General features: G+C 53.1%; 2 protein-coding genes across 2 annotated transcripts in view; one reads left to right on the forward strand and one right to left on the reverse strand.

The window, feature by feature from the left end:
- Positions 1–16,862, forward strand: part of Dnah1 (dynein axonemal heavy chain 1) — a 66,870-nt gene extending 50,008 nt beyond the window's left edge. Inside the window, exons 50-77 of the mRNA XM_026388561.2 lie at positions 68–276; positions 509–680; positions 2,056–2,247; positions 2,637–2,747; positions 3,576–3,761; positions 4,330–4,521; positions 5,762–5,929; positions 6,043–6,234; positions 6,364–6,495; positions 6,946–7,071; positions 8,387–8,506; positions 8,613–8,762; positions 8,859–9,019; positions 9,583–9,808; positions 9,946–10,141; positions 10,459–10,610; positions 11,066–11,262; positions 11,507–11,651; positions 11,901–12,059; positions 12,140–12,271; positions 12,627–12,797; positions 12,889–13,068; positions 13,138–13,314; positions 13,939–14,109; positions 14,248–14,378; positions 15,231–15,582; positions 15,887–16,121; positions 16,634–16,862. Coding sequence (XP_026244346.2) covers positions 68–276; positions 509–680; positions 2,056–2,247; positions 2,637–2,747; positions 3,576–3,761; positions 4,330–4,521; positions 5,762–5,929; positions 6,043–6,234; positions 6,364–6,495; positions 6,946–7,071; positions 8,387–8,506; positions 8,613–8,762; positions 8,859–9,019; positions 9,583–9,808; positions 9,946–10,141; positions 10,459–10,610; positions 11,066–11,262; positions 11,507–11,651; positions 11,901–12,059; positions 12,140–12,271; positions 12,627–12,797; positions 12,889–13,068; positions 13,138–13,314; positions 13,939–14,109; positions 14,248–14,378; positions 15,231–15,582; positions 15,887–16,121; positions 16,634–16,755 — 4,857 coding nt within the window. The 3' untranslated portion in view covers positions 16,756–16,862. The remainder of the gene's footprint in view (positions 1–67; positions 277–508; positions 681–2,055; positions 2,248–2,636; positions 2,748–3,575; positions 3,762–4,329; positions 4,522–5,761; positions 5,930–6,042; positions 6,235–6,363; positions 6,496–6,945; positions 7,072–8,386; positions 8,507–8,612; positions 8,763–8,858; positions 9,020–9,582; positions 9,809–9,945; positions 10,142–10,458; positions 10,611–11,065; positions 11,263–11,506; positions 11,652–11,900; positions 12,060–12,139; positions 12,272–12,626; positions 12,798–12,888; positions 13,069–13,137; positions 13,315–13,938; positions 14,110–14,247; positions 14,379–15,230; positions 15,583–15,886; positions 16,122–16,633) is intronic.
- Positions 16,863–17,308: 446 nt separating this feature from the next.
- Bap1 (BRCA1 associated deubiquitinase 1) lies at positions 17,309–26,078 on the reverse strand. Its single transcript, XM_026388552.2, has 17 exons — positions 25,948–26,078; positions 25,818–25,847; positions 25,653–25,707; positions 24,627–24,759; positions 24,107–24,226; positions 23,405–23,466; positions 23,176–23,318; positions 22,836–22,914; positions 22,306–22,429; positions 21,845–21,992; positions 21,173–21,357; positions 20,625–20,758; positions 19,601–20,079; positions 19,328–19,488; positions 18,991–19,083; positions 18,823–18,895; positions 17,309–18,650 (listed from the first exon to the last, which is right to left on the reverse strand). The coding sequence occupies exons 1-17, from the start codon at positions 25,982–25,984 to the stop codon at positions 18,517–18,519; spliced, it is 2,190 nt and encodes a 729-aa protein (XP_026244337.2). The 5' UTR covers positions 25,985–26,078; the 3' UTR covers positions 17,309–18,516.
- Between the last annotated feature and the right edge of the window lie 122 nt (positions 26,079–26,200).

Genomic DNA, 26,200 nt, shown 5'->3' on the forward strand with positions numbered 1-26,200 from the left:
GGTCATGGAGCTCACCACACAGCAGCCATCATAAAGGCTTAGTTCCCCACCCCTCATCCTTCCACAGATCAAGAACGAGTCCTTTCTGGAGGACATCAACAATGTCCTGAACTCAGGCGACATTCCCAACATCTACAGCCTTGATGAGCAGGACCAGATTGTCAACACCATGAGGCCCTATATCCAGGAGCAGGGCCTGCAGCCCACCAAGGCCAATCTCATGGCTGCCTACACGGGGCGCGTACAAAGCAACATCCACTTGGTGCTGTGCATGAGGTAGAGGCAGCCATTGTCAGGCCACACTGGGGCCTCAAGTCTGGGGAGACAGGGATGCTGAAGGCCTGGGTGTGTAGGTCTGAGATAAAATGTGGCCCCAGGCCCGGCCATCTTACTGTTGGGACCGGGCCGCTATGCTAGTATGCCCTGGCTGCCATGCCACAGGGCTGTCCTGGGATCCTAGGGGTGTAAGTCAGTGTCTCTGGGCCTCATTTTGATCCTGGGCCTGCAGCCCCATTGGAGAGATCTTCCGAGCTCGCCTGAGGCAGTTCCCCTCCCTCGTCAACTGCTGTACCATTGACTGGTTTAACGAGTGGCCAGCAGAGGCCCTGGAATCCGTGGCCACCAAGTTCCTACAAGAGATCCCAGAACTGGAATCTTCTGCCGAAATCATTAAAGGACTGGTAGGTGTCTTGGTGAGGATCAAGCTCTCAGGGAGAACTGTTTCATTTGGGGAATGGACTTAGAAGTTCCTGAGGCTTGGGTGAGAGGCCCATGCCCACCATCAACAGTAAGCCTTTGGTCGGACAGTTTTGCCTAAGTCTCAATTTCCTCATCTGTACTAGGGAGTGGCACAGGTCTAGGGTAGTATAGAATGCTTGGCATGTGGTTCCTGTTTCCTTTCTTCCCTCGGGGTTTCATGGCAGGTTTTTTCTTCCAAGAACCCCCCTAACAAGACTCCAGAGACCACAGGTAGAGGTGGGCTGGTGTGTTCATCAGCTTTGCATTACTGTGACCAAAATACCTGACAAGAGCAACTTAAAGGACAAAATGTTAATTTGGGGCTTACAGTTGCAGAGGTTCCCTCCATGGTCAACCGATTCCATTGCAGAACATCATGGCGGAAGGTCATAGTGGAAGAAAGCTGTCAGCTCAGGGCAGCCATGAAGCAGAGAGAAAGCTAGGCACCAGGGACAAAATATAAACACACCTGCAGTGACCTACTTCCTGTAGCCATACCCTGCCATCTGTGGTTACTACCCAGTACAGTATTCTTTCAAATGATTGATCCATCAAATGGATTAATCCACCGATCAGATCATGGCTCTCATAATCTAATCATTTTACCTCTGAACATTCCTGCATTATCTAACATGAACTTTTTGGCGGGGGTTGTGTGTACCAGAGACTGAACCCTTAGGAAGTGCTTAACCATCCATTTTTATTTTTTGTTTTGAGACAGGGTCTTTCTAAATTGCTTAGGGCCTTGCTAAGTTGCTGAAGCCGACCTCAGTGTTGTGATCTTCCTGCTTCAGTCTCCCAAGTCACTGGAATTATAGACATGTGCCACCACACCTGGCTAATATGAGACTTTTTTTTTTTTGAGGGACACCTCACATCCAAACCATTACAACCAAATCTGTTGGATAGAACCTCATAGAGTAATGGCCTTCTGGCGATCAAGATTTAAGTCAAACACCACATTTTCCCCACCCGGCTATGGTTGGGCCTTGCACCTTCTTTTCCCATAGTTCCAGCCTTGGAGAGGACACACCATAGATCTCTCAGTGAGAGGCAAGTCATGGAAGCTGTGACAAGAACACTGGGCCACAGTTAGGAGACACCTGGGTCCATATTCAAAGCCAATTCTGGGCCTTGGGGTTTCATCTGCATAAGAGGTGACTTGAACTGGAGGTTGTAAGGATCTTGGGAAAGACTGAGGTATGGGGATGCCATGGCCCCCTCCTTGGGACCAGGATGTAGTAACTTTGTGGGTACTCAGTATACTGTCTTTGCAGGGGGACCATAAAACCAGCATCAGTTGTCTCCCCTATGCAGACTCAGGTTTGCGTGTATATCCACCAATCAGTGGCCAAGAAGTGCATCGAGTACCTGGCAGAGCTGGCCCGCCACAATTATGTGACCCCCAAGAGCTATTTGGAGTTGCTCCATATTTTCTCCATCCTCATTGGGCAGAAGAAGCTGGAGCTTAAAACTGCCAAAAACCGCATGAAGAGTGGCCTTGATAAGGTGGGTTTGGGGGAGGCTGGTGGACAGTAGCTATAGTTCCGCCTGCTGGGTGTTTGCCAGGGTGACCCAGCATTTGAAACTGCAGCCCACAGTGTTTAAACAGGTGATTCCCTCCCTCCATGAAAGAATAAAAGTTATCAGCCAAAGATGAGGCTAAAGCAGGCTATCCCGCAAATTCTTGGAGACTGGGCATCTTACTTTGGGGTCCACTGAGCAACGTGGGAGTCACTGAAATTGCTATGGCCCCCCTCTCAGGAATGGGGGTAACCCAACAGGTCCCTTTCCAGATCCTCCAGACCTGGCGTGCTCTCTCTCTCTCTCTCCTCTCTCTCTCTCTCTCTCTCTCCCCTGTCACACCTGTTTTACCCTCTGTTTCCCCCACCCTCCAGTTACTGCGGACTTCTGAAGATGTAGCCAAGATGCAGGAAGAGCTGGAGGTTATGCGTCCCCTGCTGGAAGAGGCTGCCAGGGACACTGTGCTCACTATGGAGCAGATCAAGGTTAGGAGTGCTCCAGGACCCTCCCCCCGCTACCCTCTCGATGCCTGGCTCTGTCTGAAGATGCTCAGCATCTCCAGACAATCACCAGATCATTAGCTACCCGACTTCCTCAAGTTATTTAGTCTTTGCGTGCCTCAGTTTCCCTATTTGGCAGTTACCCGTTTATTTGGCAAGTGGTTGGTCAGAACTTATCCTATGGTAGGTGCTCCCTGGGCTAGGGATGAAGAGTAGCCTTGATAAGGTGGGTTTGGGGGAGGCCTTTGGACAGTAACTGCAGTTCTGTCTGCTGGGCAGAACAGAGCAAGGCAGATGAACCCAAGCAACACCAATAATCACAACACAGACTGAGTGGCAGGGTTGCCACTGGCAGACATGTAGATTCTGCACAACAGGAGGGCCTGCCTTTGAAGGCCCCAAATTCCCTCTAAACCTCATCAAACTTGTACATTCATTATGAAAGTTTTCGGGCAGTAGTCCAGGGTCCTGCTCTACAAGTCAAGATATTGCAAAATTTTCCCAGAAGAAAGGTAGGAGGAATGCCTTTCTTTGTTGTACTTGAAGGGACCCTGTCAGGGGCAGGTATGCTCAAAGCTGGACTGGAGCCCCAACCAGCCCCATGGTGAGGATTCAGGATGCAGAAGAGGCAGCTGGCCTTCCCAGATCTCTATGACCTGTCACAACCGGGAGGGCCCTTGGAGAATAGGACATCCCAATTCTCATTTCCTTCCTTCTGGGAAGACCAAGATATAAAGGGGAGAAACGGAAGTAAAGCACGCTCTGTCTCTGTCACGGGCCACTAGCTGGGTTCCCCCTGTCTCCCATCCCCAGGCGGATACAACCATTGCTGAGGAGACCCAGAAATCAGTGCAGGCGGAGGAGATAAAGGCCAATGAGAAGGCCAGAAAAGCACAAGCTATTGCTGATGATGCTCAGAAGGATCTGAATGAGGCACTCCCAGCCCTGGATGCGGCCCTGGCCAGCCTGCGCAACCTCAACAAGAGTGATGTGACTGAGGTGAGCAGCCGGGTGCCACCTGGCATGCACTCTTTTTTTTTGGGGGGGGGGGGTACCGTGAATTGAACTCAGGGACACTCAACCATTGCGCCACATCCCCAGCCCTATTTTGTATTTAGAGACAGGGACTCACTGAGTTGCTTAGTGCCTCACTTTTGATGAGGCTGGCTTTGAACTCCGGATCCTCCTGTCTCAGCCTCCTGAGCTGCTGGGATTACAGGCATAGGATACTGCGCCCGGGTGTTACTAACTCTTGTGTTCTTTTCTGGTGTCCTCTTGGGTCCGGTGGTGTTTCTGGGCCCTCCCTCTGCACATCTCTTGGAGGCCATGTGTCAGGAGGTGGGCAGAATGAGGGCTAGACCCCAGCTGCCTGGGCCTTCCCACCTTTTGCCTACCCCCAGGAAGCCACAGGCTTGAATCTGACCTCAGAGAATCTTTGGGCATACATTTGGCCCTAAGACAATAGGGACTTATTTGGCAGGGCCCATTCGGTCTGACAGATTTCCTGTCTGGGGTAACCATTCAATAATGGACCTCCTCCTTCACCACGTCATGCTTTGGCTCACAGGTGCGTGCCATGCAGCGGCCACCCCCAGGCGTGAAGTTGGTCATAGAAGCTATGTGCATCATGAAGGGTATCAAGCCCAAGAAGGTACCTGGAGAGAAACCGGGCACCAAAGTGGATGACTACTGGGAGCCAGGCAAGGGGCTTCTGCAGGACCCGGGTCGCTTCCTAGAGAGTCTCTTCAAGTTTGACAAGGTGAACATGTCAGGCACCTGGGCCAGCCAGGGGGTGAGGACAGGACCCAACAGAGCAGGGAAGCATGTGGGGAGCTGCATCTCTCTGCCTACTCCCTGTCCCCACCAGTAGCACCCTGTGGGCCACATGATGAGTGGGACCATGGGGCATGGAGCCTGCCCTGAGGAGCTCTCTGTCTGGTAGAGTGGCAGCAAACCCACCAACAGATGGACATTGAGGAAACAGGGATCAGGGTAGGCTCCTGGGGCCCATAGGATGTCACCCACAGTCATTCCAAGGCTCTACAGTCTAAAGATTCCCTTTCATGCTCTTTCCTTCCCGGATCCTCATGGCCTTGGCCAAGACCTTCACTGTGTGCTCTACAATCAGCTCTCTTCCTTAGCTTCAGCATCTGAGCTTCAACTTCCCTTATATGTCTCTGGATTTCTCTGTCTGTCCATGTGGGGCTCTCAGTACCCAGGTGAAAGTGCTCTCTCATAAGCTGAGCCATGGTTAGATCAGACTGGAGCCTGCAGCCCCCTTTAGAGGAACTCTCTCCAGCCCAGAAACTGGTCAAGGGCAGCTGCCTGTTGACCACCAGGTGCCAGGATCAAGGATTGGACATCCCTCACACTGAGTTCAGAGAATGGAGACAGTGGGCCATCTCAGCAGCCACTGGACCCCCTTTTGGCTACACCATTCTTCCTCCTCCTCTTCCATCAGATGGAAAATCAGAGAGACCCAGAGGCCTATTTAAGCCTCTCTGAAAGAAGCATCCAGCCAGGAGTGCTCAGGGCCAGGGCTCAGGCTCCCCTGGACCCGCCCCAAGCTCAAACCTCTGGGAGTTCCTTAGCAATGCAGTTTCCTAGGTGCATTGTGAACTACCAGGGGTCACCTCTCCCCAGGTGGGACAAGAGCCACAGGGTGTGGGAAGCTCTTGGGACCTGGTTGGGCATCAGAACCCCTCCCTCTTCTCCACACCTCCTTGCACTATTGTCCTCAAGAAAGAATGCTTGACTTTCATTTTGTTTTTAAATGGGGACTTGTATATGATCAGACCTTGAGGCTTCTGAAGAATTCATGTGAAATTCTGGGAACACTGACATTTCCTGTTCGCTCAGCCTTTCTGGGCTGTTTTCTCTTTAAGGAGAAGGGCACTGTACTGCACAGGGCATAGGAAATAGAAACAGGATCTGCGTGTCCCGGCAGAGCCCCTCCCCTGCCACCAAGGTGCTTTCTGAGGTCTTGATTCCCATCCCAGGACAACATTGGGGATGTGGTGATCAAGGCCATCCAGCCATATATTGACAATGAGGAGTTCCAGCCAGCTGCCATTGCCAAGGTGTCCAAGGCCTGTACCTCTATCTGCCAGTGGGTACGCGCCATGCACAAGTACCACTTTGTGGCCAAGGCTGTGGAGCCCAAGCGGGTGAGGAGCAAGTACAGCGGGTGCAGAACTGGCTCCCCCTCACCCACCACCCCAGGTGCTTGCTGGCAAATTGACCCCCCCCCCCCCCCCCCCCCCGCATCCTCTGCCTGCAGCAAGCCCTGCGGGAGGCCCAGGATGACCTGGAGGTGACACAGAAGATCCTGGAAGAGGCCAAGCAGCGCCTGCGGGAGGTGGAGGAGGGCATCGACACCATGCAGGCAAAGTACCGAGAATGCATCGCCAAGAAGGAGGAGCTGGAAGTGAAGTGTGATCAGTGTGAGCAGCGGCTGAACCGGGCTGACAAGGTGTGTGCCTCCCGACAGGGGCCAGGGGGTTCTGGGTTGTCTTAGCAACCTCAGGAGCTGCAGTGGGCAGGGCCAGTCCCAGCCCCCATCCTAGCATCCCAGAGCCTTCCCGTGGTGCTACCCCTGCAGCTCATCAATGGACTGTCGGATGAGAGGGTGCGTTGGCAGGAGACAGTGGAGAACCTGGAGAACATGCTTGACAACATCTCTGGTGATGTGATAGCGGCCGCCGGCTTTGTGGCCTACCTGGGCCCCTTTACAGTAAGGAGCCTCCAGCTCTGCTTCTGACCAGCCTCACCTCCCAAAGAGACCCTCCTTTAAGGTCTCACCTCCCAGAGGGCAGCCTGCAGGGCTAGACCTCTGAGCCAAGTTCTGGGGACACAGCACTGCACAGAATAGCCACCGTGTGGGGCTGGCCCTAGTGGGAACATGAGAGCTCACATAGGCGCAACTGTGTGTGCCAGGCTCTGCCCTAAATGCTTCTTCCTGGGTCCCATTTAGTCCACCCAGCTGCCTGTACAGGTGGGTGGTGTTAGTGTTACCCCTGTTTCAGAGATGAAGGATGAGGTTTGTGGAATCCCCAAGTTGCCTGAAGCAAGTCCCTAGCTCCACATCCGAGCTCTGACCTGGGTGCAGAATTGTGGTGTAGCAGGAGGTGAAGAGGGTACCAGGGCTGTCTAGTGCAGCGGTCCTGAGTCAGGCATCTTCCAGGGCCAGTACCGCACAGCGCTCTATGACCAGTGGATCCAGCAGCTCACAAAACATAAAGTCCCGCACTCCTCCGAGCCCTCGTTGATTGGGACACTGGGGAACCCTGTGAAGATCCGCTCATGGCAGGTACTGGCAACAGGAGGCAGGAGTGATCTGACGGGGCTGCAGGGCAGGAACCTCCTGTCTCACTCGTTCACACTCTCTTTTCTGGCATCTGGTTCAGAGGTGTCTCCCCAGATCCTTGCCAGGTCTGGCAAGAGGGTGGAGGACAGGAGAAGAGGAGAAAACTAGGCGGTACAACACAGATGCTAGCTAAATGGGAGGAGAGGGCTTAAGGGGGACTTTTAAGAGTAGAAGAGTGGTCAGACACAATGGCACACACCTGTAATCCCAGCAACTCGGGAGGCTAAGGCTGGAGGATCATGAGTTCAAAACCAGCTTCAGCAACTTACGGAGGCTCCAAGCAACTTAGCAAGAGCCTATCTCTAATAAAACATTTTAGAAAAGGGCTGGGGATGTGGCTCAGTGGTTGAGCACCCTGGGTTCAATCCCAGGTGCAAAAAAAAAAGTTGGGATAGGGCGGAGGAGCAGTGTCCAGGGGGAGGTTTAAGAAAGTTTTCTAGAAAGAAGTCATATCTCAATGGAATATAACTCAGCCTTAAACAAGAATGAAATTATGGCATTTGCTGGTAAATGAATGCAACTGGAGAATATTATGCTAAGTGAAATAAGCTGATCCCAAAGAACCAAAAGCCAAATGTTTTCTCTGATATTCTGATGCTAATTCACAAGGGGATGTGGACAATAGAGGTATTTTGGACTAGACAGAGGGGAGTGAAGAGAGGGGGTGGGGTATGGGGATAGGAAGGATAGTGGAATGAATCAGACATTGTTATTCTATGTGCATATATGATTACATGACCTGTGTAATTCTACATTATGTATAACCAGACGAATGAAAAGTTATACTCCATTTATGGATGTGTCTGATGTGTCAAAAATGCATTCTACTATTGTGTATAACTAATTAGAACAAATAGAAAAAAATATGTTAAAAAAAAGTCAAGTCTGAAGTAAACCCTGAAGGAAGGGGAAGGTTAGTTGGCAAAAGGAAAGAACATAAAGGCTATTGGCAGAGGCCAAATGTGGGAAACCGCCAGGATGGCCAACGGGTGGGCTTTGTGAAGGTGGTATCAAGAACTCCGTAGACATGAGGACAGAGAGGCCCAGTGGAAGAGGGCATCAGGAGCCAGCCCAGGAGCAAGGGAGAGGTAGGCGCCCTGGGGACTGAGACCTTGCCCACGCTTCCCCTGCCCCACACATCTGAGGGCTGAAATAAGGGGTAAGAGGTCTACAGCCAAAGCATGAGGTTGGAGCAGCAATGCCCCCAGTTGACCCTGCTTGTCAGACCTGGCTCAGTCTGGTACCCGGTTTCCCACAGATTGCTGGCCTCCCAAATGACACTTTATCAGTGGAGAATGGGGTCATCAATCAGTTCTCCCAGCGCTGGACCCACTTCATTGACCCCCAGAGCCAGGCCAACAAATGGATCAAGAACATGGTATAAGCCCGCCAACCAAGACTGCCATCCCACCCCGGCTGGGCTGAGCACATGGAGGGGCAGCTGAGTCTCAAACTCAGTCCCAATCTGCCCCCTCCCCCTCCAGGAGAAAGACAGTGGGCTGGATGTGTTCAAGCTGAGTGACCGCGACTTCTTGCGCAGCATGGAGAATGCCATCCGCTTTGGAAAGCCGTGCCTTCTGGAGAACGTGGGCGAGGAACTAGACCCAGCCCTAGAGCCCGTGCTGCTCAAGCAGGTGGGCCAGTGGGGGGAGGATGCACACGGGCTATAGGCCTGGACAAGGAGGTGCCATGCTGGTGAACTCAGGCCCCATGCACCGGCCTGTCCACAGACATACAAGCAACAGGGGAACACAGTGATGAAGCTGGGGGACACAGTGATCCCCTACCATGAGGACTTCAGGATGTACATCACCACCAAGCTGCCCAACCCGCACTACACGCCCGAGATCTCCACTAAACTCACCCTCATCAACTTCACTCTGTCACCCAGGTAAGCCCCCACTGGGGATCTCCAAGCATCAGCTCTGCCTCCTCCTACCCAGCTGCTCCTTGGCTACCCCAGGCTGGGACTTGGCCAGCAGGGGTGAGGGGAGTCTTTTCCCATTTTAGAGCCCCACCAGCTTCTTCCCAATCCCTCTGGCATTCCAAAGTTTTTGGCCCTCGTACCTGTCAAAGTTTCTACCTATGAAGCATCTGTGCTAAGGCCTCCGTTTGGTGGCCACTGTGAACCTCTCAAGTCAGTCTGTCCATATTGGTCACCCACAGCCCCCTCCTGCTGAGGAAGAATTGTTCAGAGACCCCAACATGAACTGGTCAGCTCCTGCTGCGATTCCAGGCTGCCACCTGAGGTCTCACTGAGAACCATTTGCTCTAAAGGCAGGTTCTGTACCACCCCTGCAGCCTGAGATGGAGGCCAGGCCTCCTAAGCTGATACTGACAAGGACACTGGGCTCTTGGAGTTCTGGGAGCACAAGTCGATAAGTGAGCAGGCTCAAAGCTAGCTGTCTGGGGCTCACCAGGTGTTATAAACAAGGTTTCTCCTGCCCCTGGCAGTGGCCTAGAGGACCAGCTACTGGGCCAGGTAGTGGCTGAGGAGCGACCCGACTTAGAGGACGCCAAGAACCAGCTGATTATTAGTAATGCCAAGATGCGTCAGGAGCTCAAGGACATTGAAGACCAGATCCTGTACCGGCTCAGCTCCTCTGAGGGCAACCCTGTGGATGACATGGAGCTCATCAAAGTGCTAGAGGCTTCCAAGATGAAGGCTGCTGAGATCCAGGTGGGCAAGTGCCTGGCCTGCCCACCCACCTGCCCCTCCCCATCTGCCCCAGGCCTGGAGCCTACTCCCCATCCACCTCCATTTTTTGTTCTTTGCCAGCCTACCTAGGCTTGACACCCCTCCCACTGTACCCCCAGGCCAAGGTCAGGATTGCAGAGCAGACAGAGAAGGACATTGACCTCACGCGCATGGAATACATACCCGTGGCAGTCCGCACCCAGATCCTCTTCTTCTGTGTGTCCGACCTGGCCAATGTGGACCCCATGTACCAGTACTCCCTCGAGTGGTTCCTCAATATCTTCCTCTCAGGCATTGCCAACTCAGAGAGGGCAGGTAACCCTGGGACCACAGGCACAATGGACCTCCCCCATTCCCAACACAGACAGGACACATGTGCCATACATTTCCATTGTGAGGCACATACATACATAAACTCACACCTAGGTTCACGGACACATGTTTCCCATCAGCCTCACGGTACCTACGTACACACTCACTACTCCCTGCCCTTATTGCAAACACCAGCTGCCCAAGGAGATGCCCAGACAGTTCCTGTGTCTGCTGGGAGACTGGCTAGACTGAGTTGGATCCTGGGATCTTCCTTCCTCTCCCTTCTCCCTGCACTCTGCTATCACCTCTCTGCCCTGCAGAAAACCTGAAGAAGCGCATCAGCAACATCAACCGCTACCTGACCTATAGCCTCTACAGCAACGTCTGCCGCAGCCTCTTTGAGAAGCACAAGCTGATGTTCGCTTTCCTACTGTGCGTCCGCATCATGATGAACGAGGGCAAAATCAACCAGGTGCAGAAGCGGGGAGATGGCCTGGTGGGCTGACTGCCTAAGGGGCTGCCCTGTTGTGGGCTTGAGAGAACCCGGTCAATGGAAAGAGAAAGTCGGGTGCAGGAGCACAGAAAGAGCTGAGGGATAGAGGCCTAAGAAAACACAGTTCCTTGGTTAAATACAACAGGAGACCCTGGGTAAATTGTGGCCCACCAACGTTGTGAACACAGGCCTTCTTAGAGCCAGTGAGCATAGAAACCATCCCCAGGGACAGACAGTCCTGAGCCTCCCACAACTGTTTGATCAAGAGGTCCCACAGAATACATAACCAGGAAAACGGCAGAGCAGGGACACTAACTTGGACCTGTTTGACTGAACATCCTGAAGGATGACTCAGTTTTTCTAGGTTGGGGATCCAGAGGCAGGAAGGAGCCAGCCACAGAGCCTAGGCATCAACATGCCCTGTCCCCTGCCAGGCTGAATGGCGCTACCTCCTGTCTGGGGGCTCTATCCAGAGCATGACTGAGAACCCTGCACCAGACTGGCTGTCAGACCGGGCCTGGCGAGATATCTTGGCACTCTCGAACCTGCCCACATTTTCTTCCTTCCCCTTGGATTTCACAAAGCACCTCTCAGAATTCCGAGTCATCTTTGACAGCCTTGAGCCCCACCGGTGAGCTGGGTTCCAGAGCATGGCAGGATGGGAACAGGGAGGAGGTGAGGCCTCTGGAACCTGCCCAGGAAGCTTCTCCAAGGGACCAATCAGGGTGCTATGCAGCTGTGACCACATCTCTCCTATGCCCCTCAACCCTGTGCTCTTGGGACACCATACTCTCCCCTGCTGTCCAGCTGGGAGAATCCTGGGGTCAGAGGCTTCCCACAGGCTGGTTTTCAGGAAGATGTGGGCACTATTGCAGGCAGCCCTTGCCTGGCATCTGGGACCAATTCCTGGACCAGTTCCAGAAGCTGCTGGTCCTCCGCTGCCTGCGTGGGGACAAGGTTACCAATGCCATGCAGGACTTTGTGGCCACCAACCTGGAACCACGCTTCATTGAACCCCAGGCAAGTGCTGGTACCCAGGCAGAGCTGGCACCCTGGGTCTCAAGGACCTCATTGCACCTAAGTACACTACCTTGCAGACTTGGCCAGGTCAGGACTCCTTTCCATCCCCAAAGAATCTGGAAGGTTCCAGGTCCCACCAGGAAGCCTGTCTGGGACCTCTCCAAGAACCCCAGGAACCCCCTTTCCTTGTCCTGGTCCCTGTCTCTCATCAGCCCCAGGTGGTCCAAGGATCTCTCCCTGTCATTGCAGACGGCCAACCTGTCATTGGTGTTCAAAGAGTCCAACTCCACCACACCTCTCATCTTTGTACTGTCACCTGGCACAGACCCTGCTGCTGACCTCTACAAGTTTGCTGAAGAGATGAAGTTCTCTAAGAAGCTATCTGCCATCTCCTTGGGCCAGGGGCAGGTGAGGGCTAGGCAGGGAGAAGGAGAGTGGGCGGGGGGGGGCAGCTTTCCCCCACCACTCAGTGCTTCTGCCCCTCACAGGGCCCTCGGGCAGAAGCCATGATGCGCAGCTCCATAGAGAGGGGCAAGTGGGTCTTCTTCCAGAACTGCCACCTGGCGCCAAGCTGGATGCCAGCTTTGGAGCGCCTCATCGAGCACATCAACCCTGACAAGGTATGCCATGCTGCCTGTTACAGACTTGCTGAAGGGACTTATAATCTATCCATCAAGTACTGATAAGGCTTAAATGAGATTATCCTGCACACTCAATCCAGCCCAGGGCACATAGCAAGTGCTCAATAACTGTCATAGGCACCATGCATTGACTAAATTAACCAAGTTATTGGGTCTCATAGCCTGGCGACTTACCCAGGGTTACCCAGCACAGATAGGGTGACCCTAGGACTTGCAAAAGCTCATATTCTTAACTAGCTGTCAATGCAACCTTTCCTGGCCTGCTCAGAGCCCCTTGGGTAGAAGGGGAGCTTGGTGTTGGGTCTCAGTGTTCACGAGGAGCCATGCCCCTCAGGTGCACCGGGACTTCCGCCTATGGCTCACCAGCCTGCCCAGCAACAAGTTCCCAGTGTCCATCCTGCAGAATGGCTCCAAAATGACTATTGAGCCACCACGTGGTGTCAAGGCCAACCTGCTGAAGTCCTACAGCAGCCTCACTGATGACTTCCTCAATTCCTGTCGCAAGGTGAGACATGCTCTGTGCGTGTCTGTCTGCTGGCCCTGCCCCCATCTCTTTGCCTCATGCACCCCACCCCACCCCCACCCAACTCCCACAGATGATGGAGTTCAAGTCCCTGCTGCTGTCTCTGTGCCTATTCCATGGGAATGCACTGGAGCGTCGTAAGTTTGGGCCTCTGGGTTTCAACATCCCCTACGAGTTCACAGATGGAGACCTGCGCATCTGCATCAGTCAGCTCAAGATGTTCCTAGACGAGTATGAGGACATCCCCTACAAGGTGGGCCAGGAACAGGTTGGGAACAGGGGCCAGGTACTTGTGTGGGGTCCTCACCAACCCACCCCACAGGTCCTCAAGTACACGGCAGGGGAGATCAATTATGGGGGTCGCGTCACAGACGACTGGGACCGCCGCTGTGTCATGAATATCCTGGAGGACTACTACAAGCCTGCCGTACTCTCCCCTGATCATGTCTACAGTAACTCGGGCATCTACCACCAGATCCAACCCACCTATGACCTCAATGTGAGGCCACCTGCAAGGATTGAGCAGGAGGGGGCTTGCCTGGCTGGATTTCTGGGGTATCATGAACACCTCAGTGCTGGGTGAAAGGAGGCAGGGCCGTCCAGGGGCTCGTTTTCAGTGTTGAAACCATCTCAGGGTAAGGGAGGCAGAGTCAGTCCCCACCCACTGAAAAGCAGGTTCTGGGGAGAGATAGACCCCACTTGAGCCACTCTGTGTGTGATTACTCAGAGCAAGTTGGGGCAGCTCCTCCAAGATGATAACAGAGTCATGCTATGCAGTCAGGAAAGGCTCCCTGAGGACATGATACCTCTACTGAGATGAGTGGACAGAAGTCATGAGCCAAGGCTGGGTTGGGTGGGCACCAATGCAGGAGGGAGCATATGGGTTTGAGCAGCTGAATGAAGATCAGGAAGCTCTATGGCAGTGAGGCAGGCTGGGAGGAAAGCAAGGGTCACACCACACAACGGCCATGCAGTCCCAAGAATAACAGGGAGATGCATATGGTTGCTACCAGGGGTGATAAGTGAGAGTCAATGACAATTAGGATGTGCTCCTACGGAGGATGACTCTGAAAGCTGGGATAGAGCAAGGCAGGGCATTCAGTTCAGCCCTCCTGCCTCCTAGGGCTACATGAACTATATCAAGAGCCTCCCACTCAACGATATGCCTGAGATTTTTGGCCTGCATGACAATGCCAATATCACCTTTGCCCAGAATGAGACTTTTGCCCTGCTGGGCTCCATCATCCAGCTACAGCCCAAATCATCCTCTGTCGGCGGCCAGGGCAGGGAAGAGGTGGGTGTTGGCTTTGGGGAGGGCCAACATTGGGCTCCACCATCCTTCCTGTCCCCTGTGAGGGCAACTCTGCATGTGGAATCTTGCAGGAGTTAAAGGAGGCCAGCCCTGTCCCTTAGTGTCTCTTTGCCCTTGCAGATAGTAGAAGATACAGCCAAGAACATTCTGCTCCAGGTGCCTGATCCAATCAACTTGCAATCAGTGGTAGCCAAATATCCTGTGCTATATGAAGAATCAATGAACACAGTGCTAGTACAAGAGGTCATTAGGTAATTCTTCCCGCCCCACCCTCAGCTCTGAGTCAGTGGCTACTGTGTTATAGAGAAATGACAACAGGAGTCCTTATGGGCTCAGTGCCACACCAGTGCTATATACATCTATCCTCTAACTCAGCCAATTGTTTTTTTTTTTTTTTTTAAAGAGAGAGTGAGAGAGGAGAGAGAGAGAGAATTTTTAATATTTATTTCTTAGTTCTCGGCGGACACAACATCTTTGTTTGTATGTGGTGCTGAGGATCGAACCCGGGCCGCACGCATGCTAGACGAGCGCGCGCTACCGCCTGAGCCACATTCCCAGCCCAGCCAATTGTTTTTTATTCCCATGTTATAGATGAGTAAACTTGCCGCAGTCTGGCTGGGCACAAATAACCGAGCCGCCAAAAAGCCTTGTAGGTTCAAACAGCAACTCTTTATTCCCGAACTCTCACCAGCACGCTACACACACTTCCCGGGAATACACTCCCTCCATCGGGTGCTGCACACCAATTCTCTCAGAACCCTGGGAGAACTCAACGGGAACTCCAAAGTAGCAGGCGCTCAAGGCAGCAGGATCCGCCCTAATCCCGGAGCAGGATCACCTTTCAACCATTCCCTCTGGCAAAAATGCCAGGCACCATTTAGACTAAACTGTGGTTCTCAGCATAAACTGAGGCTCTGAAAGGGTTAAGTGACAAGTGAATATCCTAGGTCATACTTTGCTAAGGGCCAGAGCTAGGATTTGTTCCTAGGCCACCTGATCCAGCTCTGTACTCTTGTCTCTATGTTCTGCCATTACTTTTCTGTATCTGGCCCTGAATTAGGGACCCTAGCCCACAGCTCGCTTCCTTGCTTCTGGCCCCATAGGTACAACCGGCTGCTGCAGGTGATCACACAGACACTACAAGACCTACTCAAGGCACTCAAAGGGCTGGTGGTAATGTCCTCACAACTGGAGCTGATGGCTGCCAGCCTGTACAACAACAGTGTGCCTGAGTTCTGGAATGCCAAAGCCTATCCATCACTCAAGCCACTGGCCTCATGGGTCATGGACCTGTTACAGCGCCTGGACTTCCTGAAGTCCTGGATCCAAGGTGGCATCCCAGCTGTCTTCTGGATCAGTGGCTTCTTCTTTCCCCAGGCCTTCCTTACAGGCACTCTGCAGAACTTTGCCCGCAAGTTCGTCATCTCCATTGACACTATTTCCTTCGATTTCAAGGTCAGGGGACAGTCAGAGCCAGGTCAGATAACAGGCTGGGGTACAGCTTAGGTAGGAGGGTCACTGAGGCCATAGTTGCTTGGCAGTTAGGGCAACCCTGAGCAGGAAAGTGGGAAGACCCAGGCCAGGAGAGACCATGCACCCTAAGAAAATTCACAGGGGCAGGGTGCAGACCACTGGCTACAACAGCAAGGACAGGCAGGCAGGCAGAGCTCTCAGAAGGGAGTTTGTGCCTCCTGACCAAAACCCTAAACCTAATTCTGAGTATTGATAAGTTGTGGATATCTGTGTGTGCCCGTCACAGGTAATGGACCTGTCACCATCAGAGCTCAAGGAAAGGCCCCAACTGGGGTGTTATATCCATGGATTGTTCCTGGAAGGGGCCCGCTGGGACCCACTGGATTTCCAGCTAACTGAGTCTCGGCCCAAGGAGCTATACACAGAGATGGCTGTAATCTGGCTCTTGCCAACACCCAACCGCAAGGTCCAGAACCAGGACTTTTACCTGTGCCCAATCTACAAGACGCTGACTCGTGCTGGTATGAGGCCCAGGGAATGAATCCTACACTACAAGTAGGACTGACCCAGCCCAACCCAGCCCAAGGCAGTTAAACTGACCCAAGTTACCTGAACAGAAAGGCTGGCCAAGGTTTGGGCCAGTGCAGAGCCAGGCCAGCAGCAGGTTAAGGGGCTTAACTCATTGCCTATTCACCTCCCTTGCAGATCCCCTTTGGGACCTGGAGCGTACAAGCTCTAGAACACCACAGAGAGTTCACAGGAATAATCAAAGCCCAGGACAGGAATGAGCCTGGGCTGGGTCTATCAGGGGATGAGCAATAGAGCATCAACTCTCCTCTATCTCCATCTTCAATCCTCAGTGCAGGCCTGATCCTTAGCCAGACCCACTCCTCAGGCAGGCTTCCTCTTGGGCCAGGACCCCTCCTCCCTCTCCCCAACTCAATATGCCACACATTGCCCTTGCTCTTGCCTTATCCCTGCTCCAGCAGTGACAAGGCATGACCTAACCCTCCCCCTCTCTTGCCTGCTCCAGGAACACTATCAACCACAGGCCACTCCACCAACTATGTCATTGCTGTGGAGATTCCCAGTGACCAACCTCAGCGACACTGGATAAAGCGCGGTGTGGCTCTCCTTTGTGCCCTGGACTACTAAACTTGGCCAGAAGGGCTAGAGCCATTAAAGTCACATTTTTCAGTCAGTCCAGCTTGTCTTGGCTGCTTGAATGAGGCTCCCTCTGTAGGCTCCACTGCTAGTGTGGGAGTGAGGGGGTGCAGCAGCCTCAGCAGAGAGTGGCAGAGGCAGCTTTGGCCTGCTGTACCTGTCCAGATGCCACAAAGGGAGATAGATACCCTTCCAGGTCCCAGGGCCCTTCCAGGGAGAATCACATCAGGCAGAACTAGAGGCAGCCCTGCCTCCTCAACCCAGAGTCCCCTACATCCCCAGGTCACAAAGTCACCAGATCTGGTGACAGTCAAGTCCTCTGTCCTCAGTACAGCTCGTCTCAGAGGCCATCTGAAGTCCGCCTCAGCTCAGGTCCTACATCCCAGGCCTAGCATCCCAAAGATCTCTGAACCAGAGGTTCCAATGCATACTTCACAATACCCCTCTGGTCACAAGGCCTTGGGCCCAGAAAGTCCAGTAGATCACTCATGCCTACCATGGCCCAGCCTATAGACACACCTCAAGCCAGCAACCACAAGAGGAATCATTTCGTAGCAGTTTTATTCATTCACTGATCCAGTATTTACAGGAGCCAGAAGGGACAGGCCATGCTCAGCCCAGAGAGGCAGCTGCCACACTTGCCAGCCCCCCCAGTCATTATGTACAGATAAGGGACCTGTTTGGATCACCTTCAAGCCATGTGGCGGAGACCACAGGGCTGTTTGGGGCCTGAGCTCCAGAGGCAGTGCTGAGCCCATTACCCCCTGGCATCAAGCCCTCTGGGAACACAGGGACTCCAACTGATTTGTCTTGATCCTGCCATCCCCTACCCTGAGTGCCTGGCAGAGGCCGAGGAAGCGGGTGCAGCAGTGAGAGCTGAGAGGCACCAGCTCCTGCAAGCAGCCCAATCTCTGCTGTCCCTAAGAGGAGGGAGATATGGTAATACTGAGGGGCTGGGCAGAGGCTCCTCTGAGCCCCAGGCTCTAGGGACAGAGACCAGGAATCCAAGGTAGGCCCATAGTCAGGGCCACAACACTGAAGGCAAAGAGCCCCAGAGCCTTGCTGTGGACAATAGTCTCAACAAGCCCAGCTAGAACTAGGACAGTTTATAGGCCACCAAACAGTTCAAACACTTCTCTCTCTGCTCAAGTCACTGGACCCCAGCAACTGCCCATTTCATCAACAGCCGCATCCCTGAGTTTGGCATTCTCCCAGGAGGAATGTAGAGAGTGGGCCTGGCTTCCTCACCACAGGGACAGGCAGGTAGCTGGGGCAGCAGGATCCAATGCCAGCTGGTACCCTACAGTTGTGACCCTGGTGTGATGCAGGGACCTGGGCCTACAAGGATGACAGCTGCTAAGAGAGAAAGCAGAGTCATGAAGGTGGCTATGTTAATACAGTGGCAAGATGGGTTGGGGCCCAGAAAAATAGACGTCTCTGATAGGTAAAATATATATTCTGCTGCCCAGGCAGAAGGGCCAGGTCCTGCTGCTCCACAGCCAGCTGTGGAGGAAGCCACAGCACCCTACTGTGACCCAACTCCAGCTGCTGCTTCCTGAGCATTATGGGGCTGACTGCCCACTGCCAGGCCCTAGGATGTGATACAGGTAACATGGACTGGCTCCCACTCCCAAGGCCTGGGCTCTCTGGCTGGAACTATTCAGTAATACTGGGAAACGGGGAGTGAGGCAGGGAGGGGCCCTGGTGAGGGCCTCACGGCAAGAGCAGGCTGCAGAGTCAGAGCCGCAGTCCTCACTGGCGCTTGGCTTTATAGGGGCGAGAGCGTTTCCGCCTATCAGGCTTCCGCTGCTTGTGAAGCCGGCCAATGCTGACCCCTTGGCGCCGCCGTACTGAGATGTTCTGCTCCACCAGATTGGCCAGCATGCCTGTGGAAGGCAGAGACTCTTGAGCGGGTGGCTGGTTGCACAGCAACTGGCCACAGCATCAGGTACATCTCTGTGCCTCACAGTCTACTCAAGAGTTCTAAGGGAGGAGGATCTGAGAGACATGACTCTCAGCAGGGTGTGCCAATTAAGACATAGAAGTAAGCCCCCTCACCTTCCTGAGCCAGCATGGAGATGAAGGTACAAATGAATTCATCATAGTTGTGGGTCCTTCTCTGGTCATCAATCTGCAAGAAAGAAGGGTCAGGGCATCACAAATCATCTCCTCAGAGCAGCTGCCCTCAGGAGAGGCAGAGGACCAGACAGTAGAGACATTACCCACCTTGAACTTCTTTCTCTTCTCTACCTCCTCCTTGAGACAAGCCTCGTAGTTTGCGATCTCAGCCTCCACACATTTGAGCAGTGCTAGTAGCTCCTGCCAAAACCCACCAGAGCACCTGAGGGGGACTGGCCAGCATCAAAGCTCACCGGGAGGCAGCTAAAGGCTGAGGTGAGCAAGCAGAATGCATGGGGCCTGACTCCCCAACCCAGTAAGACTTCCCAGCACCTGGCTCCAGACCCCAACCTTCACACCAAAACTCCAATCAAGAACCCACCACCCAGGCCTATGCCCTTCCCTCTGCCAGGACTGTAAAGGAAAATTACAAAGGGAGGCTCACCTTGGGTGAGTACTTCTCCCCACTTAAGGGCTCGCCGGGTCTGACCAGCCCAGTCTTCTCTCTGCTGTCCGTGACTTCCACCACCTCCTTCTCCTCTGGGCTGCTGGACCCCTGATTGCCTTGGCTCGGTCTGACAGAGGGTGAGGAACCCTTCCCACTCTCTGGGAAGAAGGCATAAGATGTGTCAGAGTACAGGATACTTCATGGTCACCTGGCTACCTCCTACTTCCCTCCTGGCTGCACCAAGTAGCAGTGAGTCAGCCCAAGGCCCACCTGTCAGTGCCAAGGGACTCAGCACACCATCCTCAGCAAGGTGCAGCAGGCCCGTGCTGATGACAGGACCCAGGTCACGGACAGCTCGGTTGTAGCGTATGCAGTCAACACGCAGCAAACTGTCATCCTCCCCAAAAAGCACCTTGGAGATGTGGGAAGTGACAGGGCTAGAGGGCCGTGTCGGGTTGGCTGAGCGAATGGGCGAGCGCAGAGGTGAGTTGAAAGCACTACCGATCTCAGAAGCTGTGTCCGTGCTCTCATTGCTGGGTGTAGGTGAGGGCTGCGAGTGTGTGGGCACTGCCACAGCTGGACTCCCAGCCCCGCTGCTAGTCTTGATGGACAGAGGAATTGAGAGGTCTTTCTGGGACTCTTTGAGCTTCTCAGCTAAGACATTGATGGTGTTGGGCTGCAGCACCGATAGCTGCCCATCCGCAGAATTGCTCAATGACCCTGGCTTCCCTGTCCCTTTCCGCTTGTATCTGTGGACCCAAAGAAGAGGTGAGCAAAGGGAGTGGGCCAGTGACTAAACCCAACATGGCTTGAACACACCCTGTCTCCCCAAGGGCCAATCCTGAAGTGACTCACATTTGTTCCAAACAGCCTGACCCTGCCCCCAAGCATGGCACCCTAGGCTCTGTGAGCTGCAGCTAGGTGTCCTCACTGGACACCTCCTCTATTCTAGTTACTTCACTTCTTGCCTTTTGCTATGCCATATCTTCCCCTCCCCATTTCCTATATCCCTCCAACCTCTTCTCCTGCCTTAACCAATCCTTCAAGGCCCAGCAGAAAGACCATGCCAACAGGACCTGCTTTGATATATGCCTGTGTTCAACTCTCCTTCAAGCCCACCAAAAACTTCTTGGAACCTAGTCAGCCCCTTCAGACCAGCTTCTCCCAGAGCCTTGCATTCTGTAGGTGCTCAATGTTATATGCTGAATCAAGACGTTCCCAGACACGGGCTGGAATATTCAGAACAGGCTCCAAGGCACCTAGAGTCGGTAAGCTTTACAGAGCTAGGGCTGACCTGATGGCAGAGTTGGTGTTCTGCACATCCTCCTCCTCATCATCCTCATAGTCATCCTCATCATCAGAGTACTGCTGGGGAGGGCGAACTGGAACTCGACTGCGGCCCACACCTGCTGCCAGGTCCTCTTCCTCCTGGAGCAGAGACCAGGGCACTCATGAGCAGGGGCTGTTCACCTATGGTGGGCATAGTACTCACAGGGGAGAAAAGCAACATAGCTCTGCAGGCCAAGTCCACTGAGCCCCTCCAGGTGTGCTCCTTGGCTGCCATCCACTGACTGCACAGAGGCCTACAGAGGCTTCTAGAGTGCCCTTACATGCTTTTATTCTACTAGCAGAACCCAACCCACACAGATGTACCAAGGAGCATGCCCTAAATGTTTAGTGCCACAGCCATTAACTGGATTTAAAGATTAAAGGAGCTCTCCCTGCCTCCCTAAGCCCCAAGGAACCTGGCAATCCAGGCCCAGGAGAGGGCAAACACCAAGAAACCACCATGGCCTCTCAGAGATTCCTGGATGAAATCCTACAAGGGTGTACCCAGCTTACCTGCATGGGGGACTTGGCATAGTTGTGATTGTCTAGAAAGGCTGGCAGCCGCTGGACAATGGGGGTGGGGTTGGGGGGAACCCCATTGAGGCTGCTCCCTGGAGGCTTCACCACCAGCTTGGGTTTGCTGGGAGGACTGTGGGTCGGAGCTTGTGGGCATGAACCAGCCACCTCCTCTGCACCGTCTGAGACAGGGCAAGGAGTATAGGCAGGACCTTCAGTCAGATCCTCAAGAAAAGCCCACAGTCTCCCCAATCTTGTAACATAGCACTGTTCTCCTCCCTTCCCAGAGGAGAATAAGAGTCAGCAAGCTCTAAATCATGGTCCCACAGCAAGACTGAGAGAAGGAGGAGATGGAAAAAAGAGGGAGGCAGGAAGAAGAGGCCTCTAGAGAAAAGAAGAAAGGAAGGGTACATTATAGAGGGTACAGGGGTCTGGGGTAATGGCAGCCCTTTACAGATAACTGTTAGGGAAGGACTACTCTCCTTCTATGTTCTGAGTGAAAAGAGCTTCAGGCATTGGGCCTTCAGGCCTCTGGTAGAAGACTGCATTGCCAATTGCCCAAATACTTCTACAGAGAAAGACTTGGTATGTATGGGCCTCCCAGGTCAAGTTATGAGGGATGACTCTTCTTCTCAGCAAAGAAGCCCCAAAACACTCCCCACCCAGTACCTGTGTGGATGCCCTCAGAAACTGCTGGGGCCCTGCCTGCCTCCAGCACGAGGGGAGACTTGCTGCTGGCTGGCTTGGATTCTTCAGGAAGCTGTGACTCTTGAGATTTGTGGGTCTGAATCAACTCTGGTTGAGTTACTCTAATCAACTGAAAACAGAATCCAAGGCTCAGAGGAGGGCAGAGCCAAGCCTCTACCCTAGACAGCTAAAAGCTGAGAGAACACAATGGCCTTGGTTCTACCCATTCACAGGAAAATAAAAGCCAAACCACAACCTCCTATAAGAAGCCATTCTCCCTTCCCTCCCAAGTTCCACAAAGAAAGCAAAGGAAAGGAGTGGTTAGCTCAAGCCCAGATTCACAATAGGGTGTGATTTGGGAATCAGAGACAGATCCTGCACTGCACCAAAGGCAAGGAGAGTTAAGTTGGGCTGGGTCAGGGCCAGAGAAGAGGGGCATCTACCTGCTGCAAGGCCTCCAGTACTGTCTGACGGTTCACCTTCAGCACATGTAGCCTGGCCTCATACTTGATCCTGCGGTCGGGCACCACTGCCATCAGGTTGAAGCGGATGTCGTGGTAGGGCTCCCTGCAGTCACAGCCGTAGCTGTGAGAGCAGCTCCCACCCCAGCTCCGCCATCAGGTTGAGGCAGATATCCTGGCAGGGCTCCCTGCAGTCACACCTGCAGCCATAGGTATAGGCCCAACCCCAACAGGTGGGCAGTGGCTGACCATGCACCCCAGACACCTGAGTTGGTATCCTCCAATGACTTATCAGGTCCTATCAGCACATCTGGACCAAACAGGGCTCTGCCAAGGCCTGCTTCTCCCCCAGCCCATCCTAGAGCGAGCCACAGGCAAGAAACAAGACTAGAAGTTGGAATCCCAGAATCTAAAGTTGTTCTTGCCAGATTACTGCATGACCTTGAGATTTACAATCTCAAAGAGGGCACAGTTCCAGAAGTATATAGCACATCAGGCTCCGGGATCCTTACCCTGCAGTGGCGAGGCCAATACGCTCCATGATGACCCTCCGGGCCTTGTCTGTCCACTCCTCATCCTCTCCCCAGGGCCCTAGGGAGACCAAGACGAGGAATCAGCAGGTGGGAAATCCTGAGTTTGGGCAGGTCAAGGATGGAAAGGAAGATAGAGAAGTGTGATTGAGTCAGGGAGTCATGAGCTGGTCAGGCAATGCAGTGCAGGGTGAAATCTTGGCTAGAATTAGATATTCTCAGTATCTACCCCACCCCCTGACACTTGACCCCAAGCACCTGAAGGTCCTAAGCCCCAGGAAGTAAACAGAGATTCAACAGGCCCCTAGATGAGGGTGCCTACCATGATCAATGGGGTAGACCTTCAGCCCATCCAGCTCAAAGAGCCGGCCTGTGATAGGCACATAGCTGACAAAGTGGAACGCCTCCATGGTACGCACTGCACTAAGGCCATTCTGCTTCTCAGGGAGGTGACGTGGCTCAGGCCTGGAGAAGGACAAAGTGTCAGGGCCCTAACAGAAGACACTCTCTCCCACCTTCACCCTACATAAGCTACCACAGCTCCCACATACCTGGCATGGCTATTATGTGCCTTGGCCAATTCTGGGGCATTGCCAATTGCATATCCTTTGCTCTAGGAGGGATAAAATAAGGCCACATCAGAATAGCTTTTCAAATGGAGTCCTGGGTAGGGGCAAAGCTCCAGAGACAGTCCAGAATCTGAAGCAACATAGATGAACTTTCCTAAAGGGATAGTGGAGAGTTCTGGGTTCCCCAAAGAAATGGATGTACTGGCCTTGCACAGTAATCAGAAGATACTGGAGAACAAAAGTACCAAAAGAGAAGGTTTTGGCATGGTGTCACTTATATATACAAAAAAAAAAAAAAAATCGGGCTGGGAATATAACTCAGTGGTAGGATGAAAAGGAAGATAGAGAAGTGTGATTGAGTCAGGGAGTCATGAGTTGGTCAGGCAATGCAGAGCAGGGTGAAATCCTGGCTAGAGTTAGATATTCTCAGTATCTATCCCACCCCCTGTCACTAGGCCCCAAACACCTGAGGGTCCTAAGGTTTGGGGTTCAAACCCTAGTACTACAAAAAAACAAACCAACTGCCTTACACAATTAGTTGCAAGTCAAATATAATATCAACAACCATCTGAAAAAGAAATAGCTAACTAGTACCACATATACCAAGTGGTAGCAGTATTAATGGCCCTGATGATCAAATCTGCCTAGCCAGCAATGGGCCAGATACAAGGCACTGCAGCCTACCTCAGGGCTGAAGCCTTTGGTGAAATCCTTCATGCGACTCAGGGTGGGCCCGAGGTCCACGTTGCTGCAGTTGAGGAGCACACTCAGCAAGGCATGAGTGGCACAAGAGTTGGGGATTAGCTGTGAAACCAAGAATATTCATACATAGCACCCTTCACCCCAAGCTTCCCCAAACCATATTCATTGGGAAGAGGGGGTAAGACAGGGAGTCATATCTGAACTACAATGCTTATCAATTCCCCTCATCTTTACCCAACATTTGTTCATTTAACATGCACTAACTCAATACCCCACCAAGTGTCTGGAAACATGGAGAATGGACTGAGATACTATCCTACTCTAAAAATATTCCCTTTAATGAATAAAAGCTGGATTCTTTTGCCAAGGGGGTTCTATAGCCACAACCCTTGGAATCTGACTATCTCCTCCTAATGCCTTTCCTACTTCCCTTTTCCAAGTTAAAAAAAATTATATATATATGGCAGTATCCCACCCTCCAAACAAGCACAGTCCAGCAGACCTGATGGGCAAAGAACATGTTATTCACAATATCATCATCAATCACGGATGTATCATCCACCAAGGTGGAGACCTTGCGACGGGACCTGCGCTCTTCGATCCATTTGAACAGGAAGATGAATCCATATACAGGGCTGAGGGAGTAAAGAGCAGAAGGAAATCAGCATTCCCCTCTTTTTTTCCCCTAATCCTTTGTACCGTGTCAAAACTTGAGTGCTCCTGACATGAACCCACCTCTCCCTTGGCTTCTTCCCGATACTATATCTAACATGGCCCTGAACTCTCACATTCCAGAGGCCTGCCACAAGTACAGTCAAACATAAGCTCTGACTGTGATGCTCCAAGAATCCTCCCAGTCTCCTTATGAAATCTATGGTTTTGAGTAGAAAAGCTGGAACCAAGAGGCCAGAAACAAGGTCAGAACACAAAGTGAGTCAAGAACAAATACTATGCCTGATGAGGAATTTAAGCACTCATTTTCAAATGTGGGCCCCAAGGCAAAGCCCCAATAAAGCCACCCACACTAGTATCTTCTTTTCCAGAAAATGATTCAGTCCCTATAGTAGTCTCTCTATTTACCTCTATTCTGAAGCATCAACAGGACAAGACCCTGAGTCTGGGCACCTAGGAAGGGCCTTGTTACATCAATCAATCAATACAGGAAGATCTTTGTGTAGAAATTACAGCCACAGTACAAACAAGAACATATTAATGAATTACACAGTTGCACAAAAGGCACTGTATGACCTGGGGATTCCTGCTGCAAGGGACTTCCTGTTGCAAGAACAGAAAAGGCAGCTGAACGTTACCCCAAGGATGGTTAAGGATGGGGGGAGGGCTACTACCTAAAGGGAAGCACTGAGGGAAGACAGAAAACAAATAGCTTGATTAGGGGAGCATCCAAGGAGAAGGGAGTTTCCGTAGGTTATATTTTACAATTTGAATTTCCTGATACTGCCTCCCTTGAGGCGAACTGTTCCCGCCTGTCCCCGGCCCTTTGGGTGAAAGGACCGGCCCAGCCACTCACCCCTGACATTTGCTTTGAAGGTCATAGATCTCCTCCACTTGCACCCCTTTGACTCCTGCAATCAGGAAAAGGAAAACGGTAGGGAAGGGCAGCCCCTGGCCCTGCGGCGAGGGCACAGGGATGGGCCCCCACATCTCGGGTAGCGCGGGCGGGAGAAGCACTTACCGAAATCTTCCACCAGGAGGGTGAAGAGGCCTGGGTAGGGCGACAAGAGGATGGGGTGGTGGTCAGGCAGCAGTGTCCCGACCCCCTCCGACCTCCCCAACCCCAGAGGCCCGCCCTGCCCTCTCCTCACCCGGGTCGCTCTCCAGCTCCAGCCAGCCCTTATTCATCTTCCCGCGGGGCGGCCCCTCAACGCCATGTCCAGGCCCTTCCGACCCACCGCCGCCCCCGCCGGGAGCCCCCACCGCCCCCGGGGCCCCTCAGCCCCACACACAGACAACGGGCCCCACCGCGTCACCCGCCCGCGCCGGCAACACAACGTCACCACTGCGCGACGGCCCCGCCTCTAGGCTCGACTTCCGCTGGCCCGAATGCGGGTGGGGTGC

Source organism: Urocitellus parryii, chromosome 3 (genome assembly GCF_045843805.1).
Source record: "Urocitellus parryii isolate mUroPar1 chromosome 3, mUroPar1.hap1, whole genome shotgun sequence".
Taxonomy (NCBI): Eukaryota; Metazoa; Chordata; class Mammalia; order Rodentia; family Sciuridae; genus Urocitellus; species Urocitellus parryii.

Coding starts and splice junctions, on each gene's coding strand:
- Bap1 (XM_026388552.2), bottom strand. CDS start 25,984: ATGAATAAGGGCTGGCTGGAGCTGGAGAGCGACCCGG. Junction 24,227..24,626: donor ACATGTTCTTTGCCCATCAG/GTCTGCTGGACT, acceptor TTGGTTTCACAG/CTAATCCCCAACTCTTGTGC. Junction 21,993..22,305: donor TACTGGAGGCCTTGCAGCAG/GTAGATGCCCCT, acceptor TTCTGTTTTCAG/TTGATTAGAGTAACTCAACC.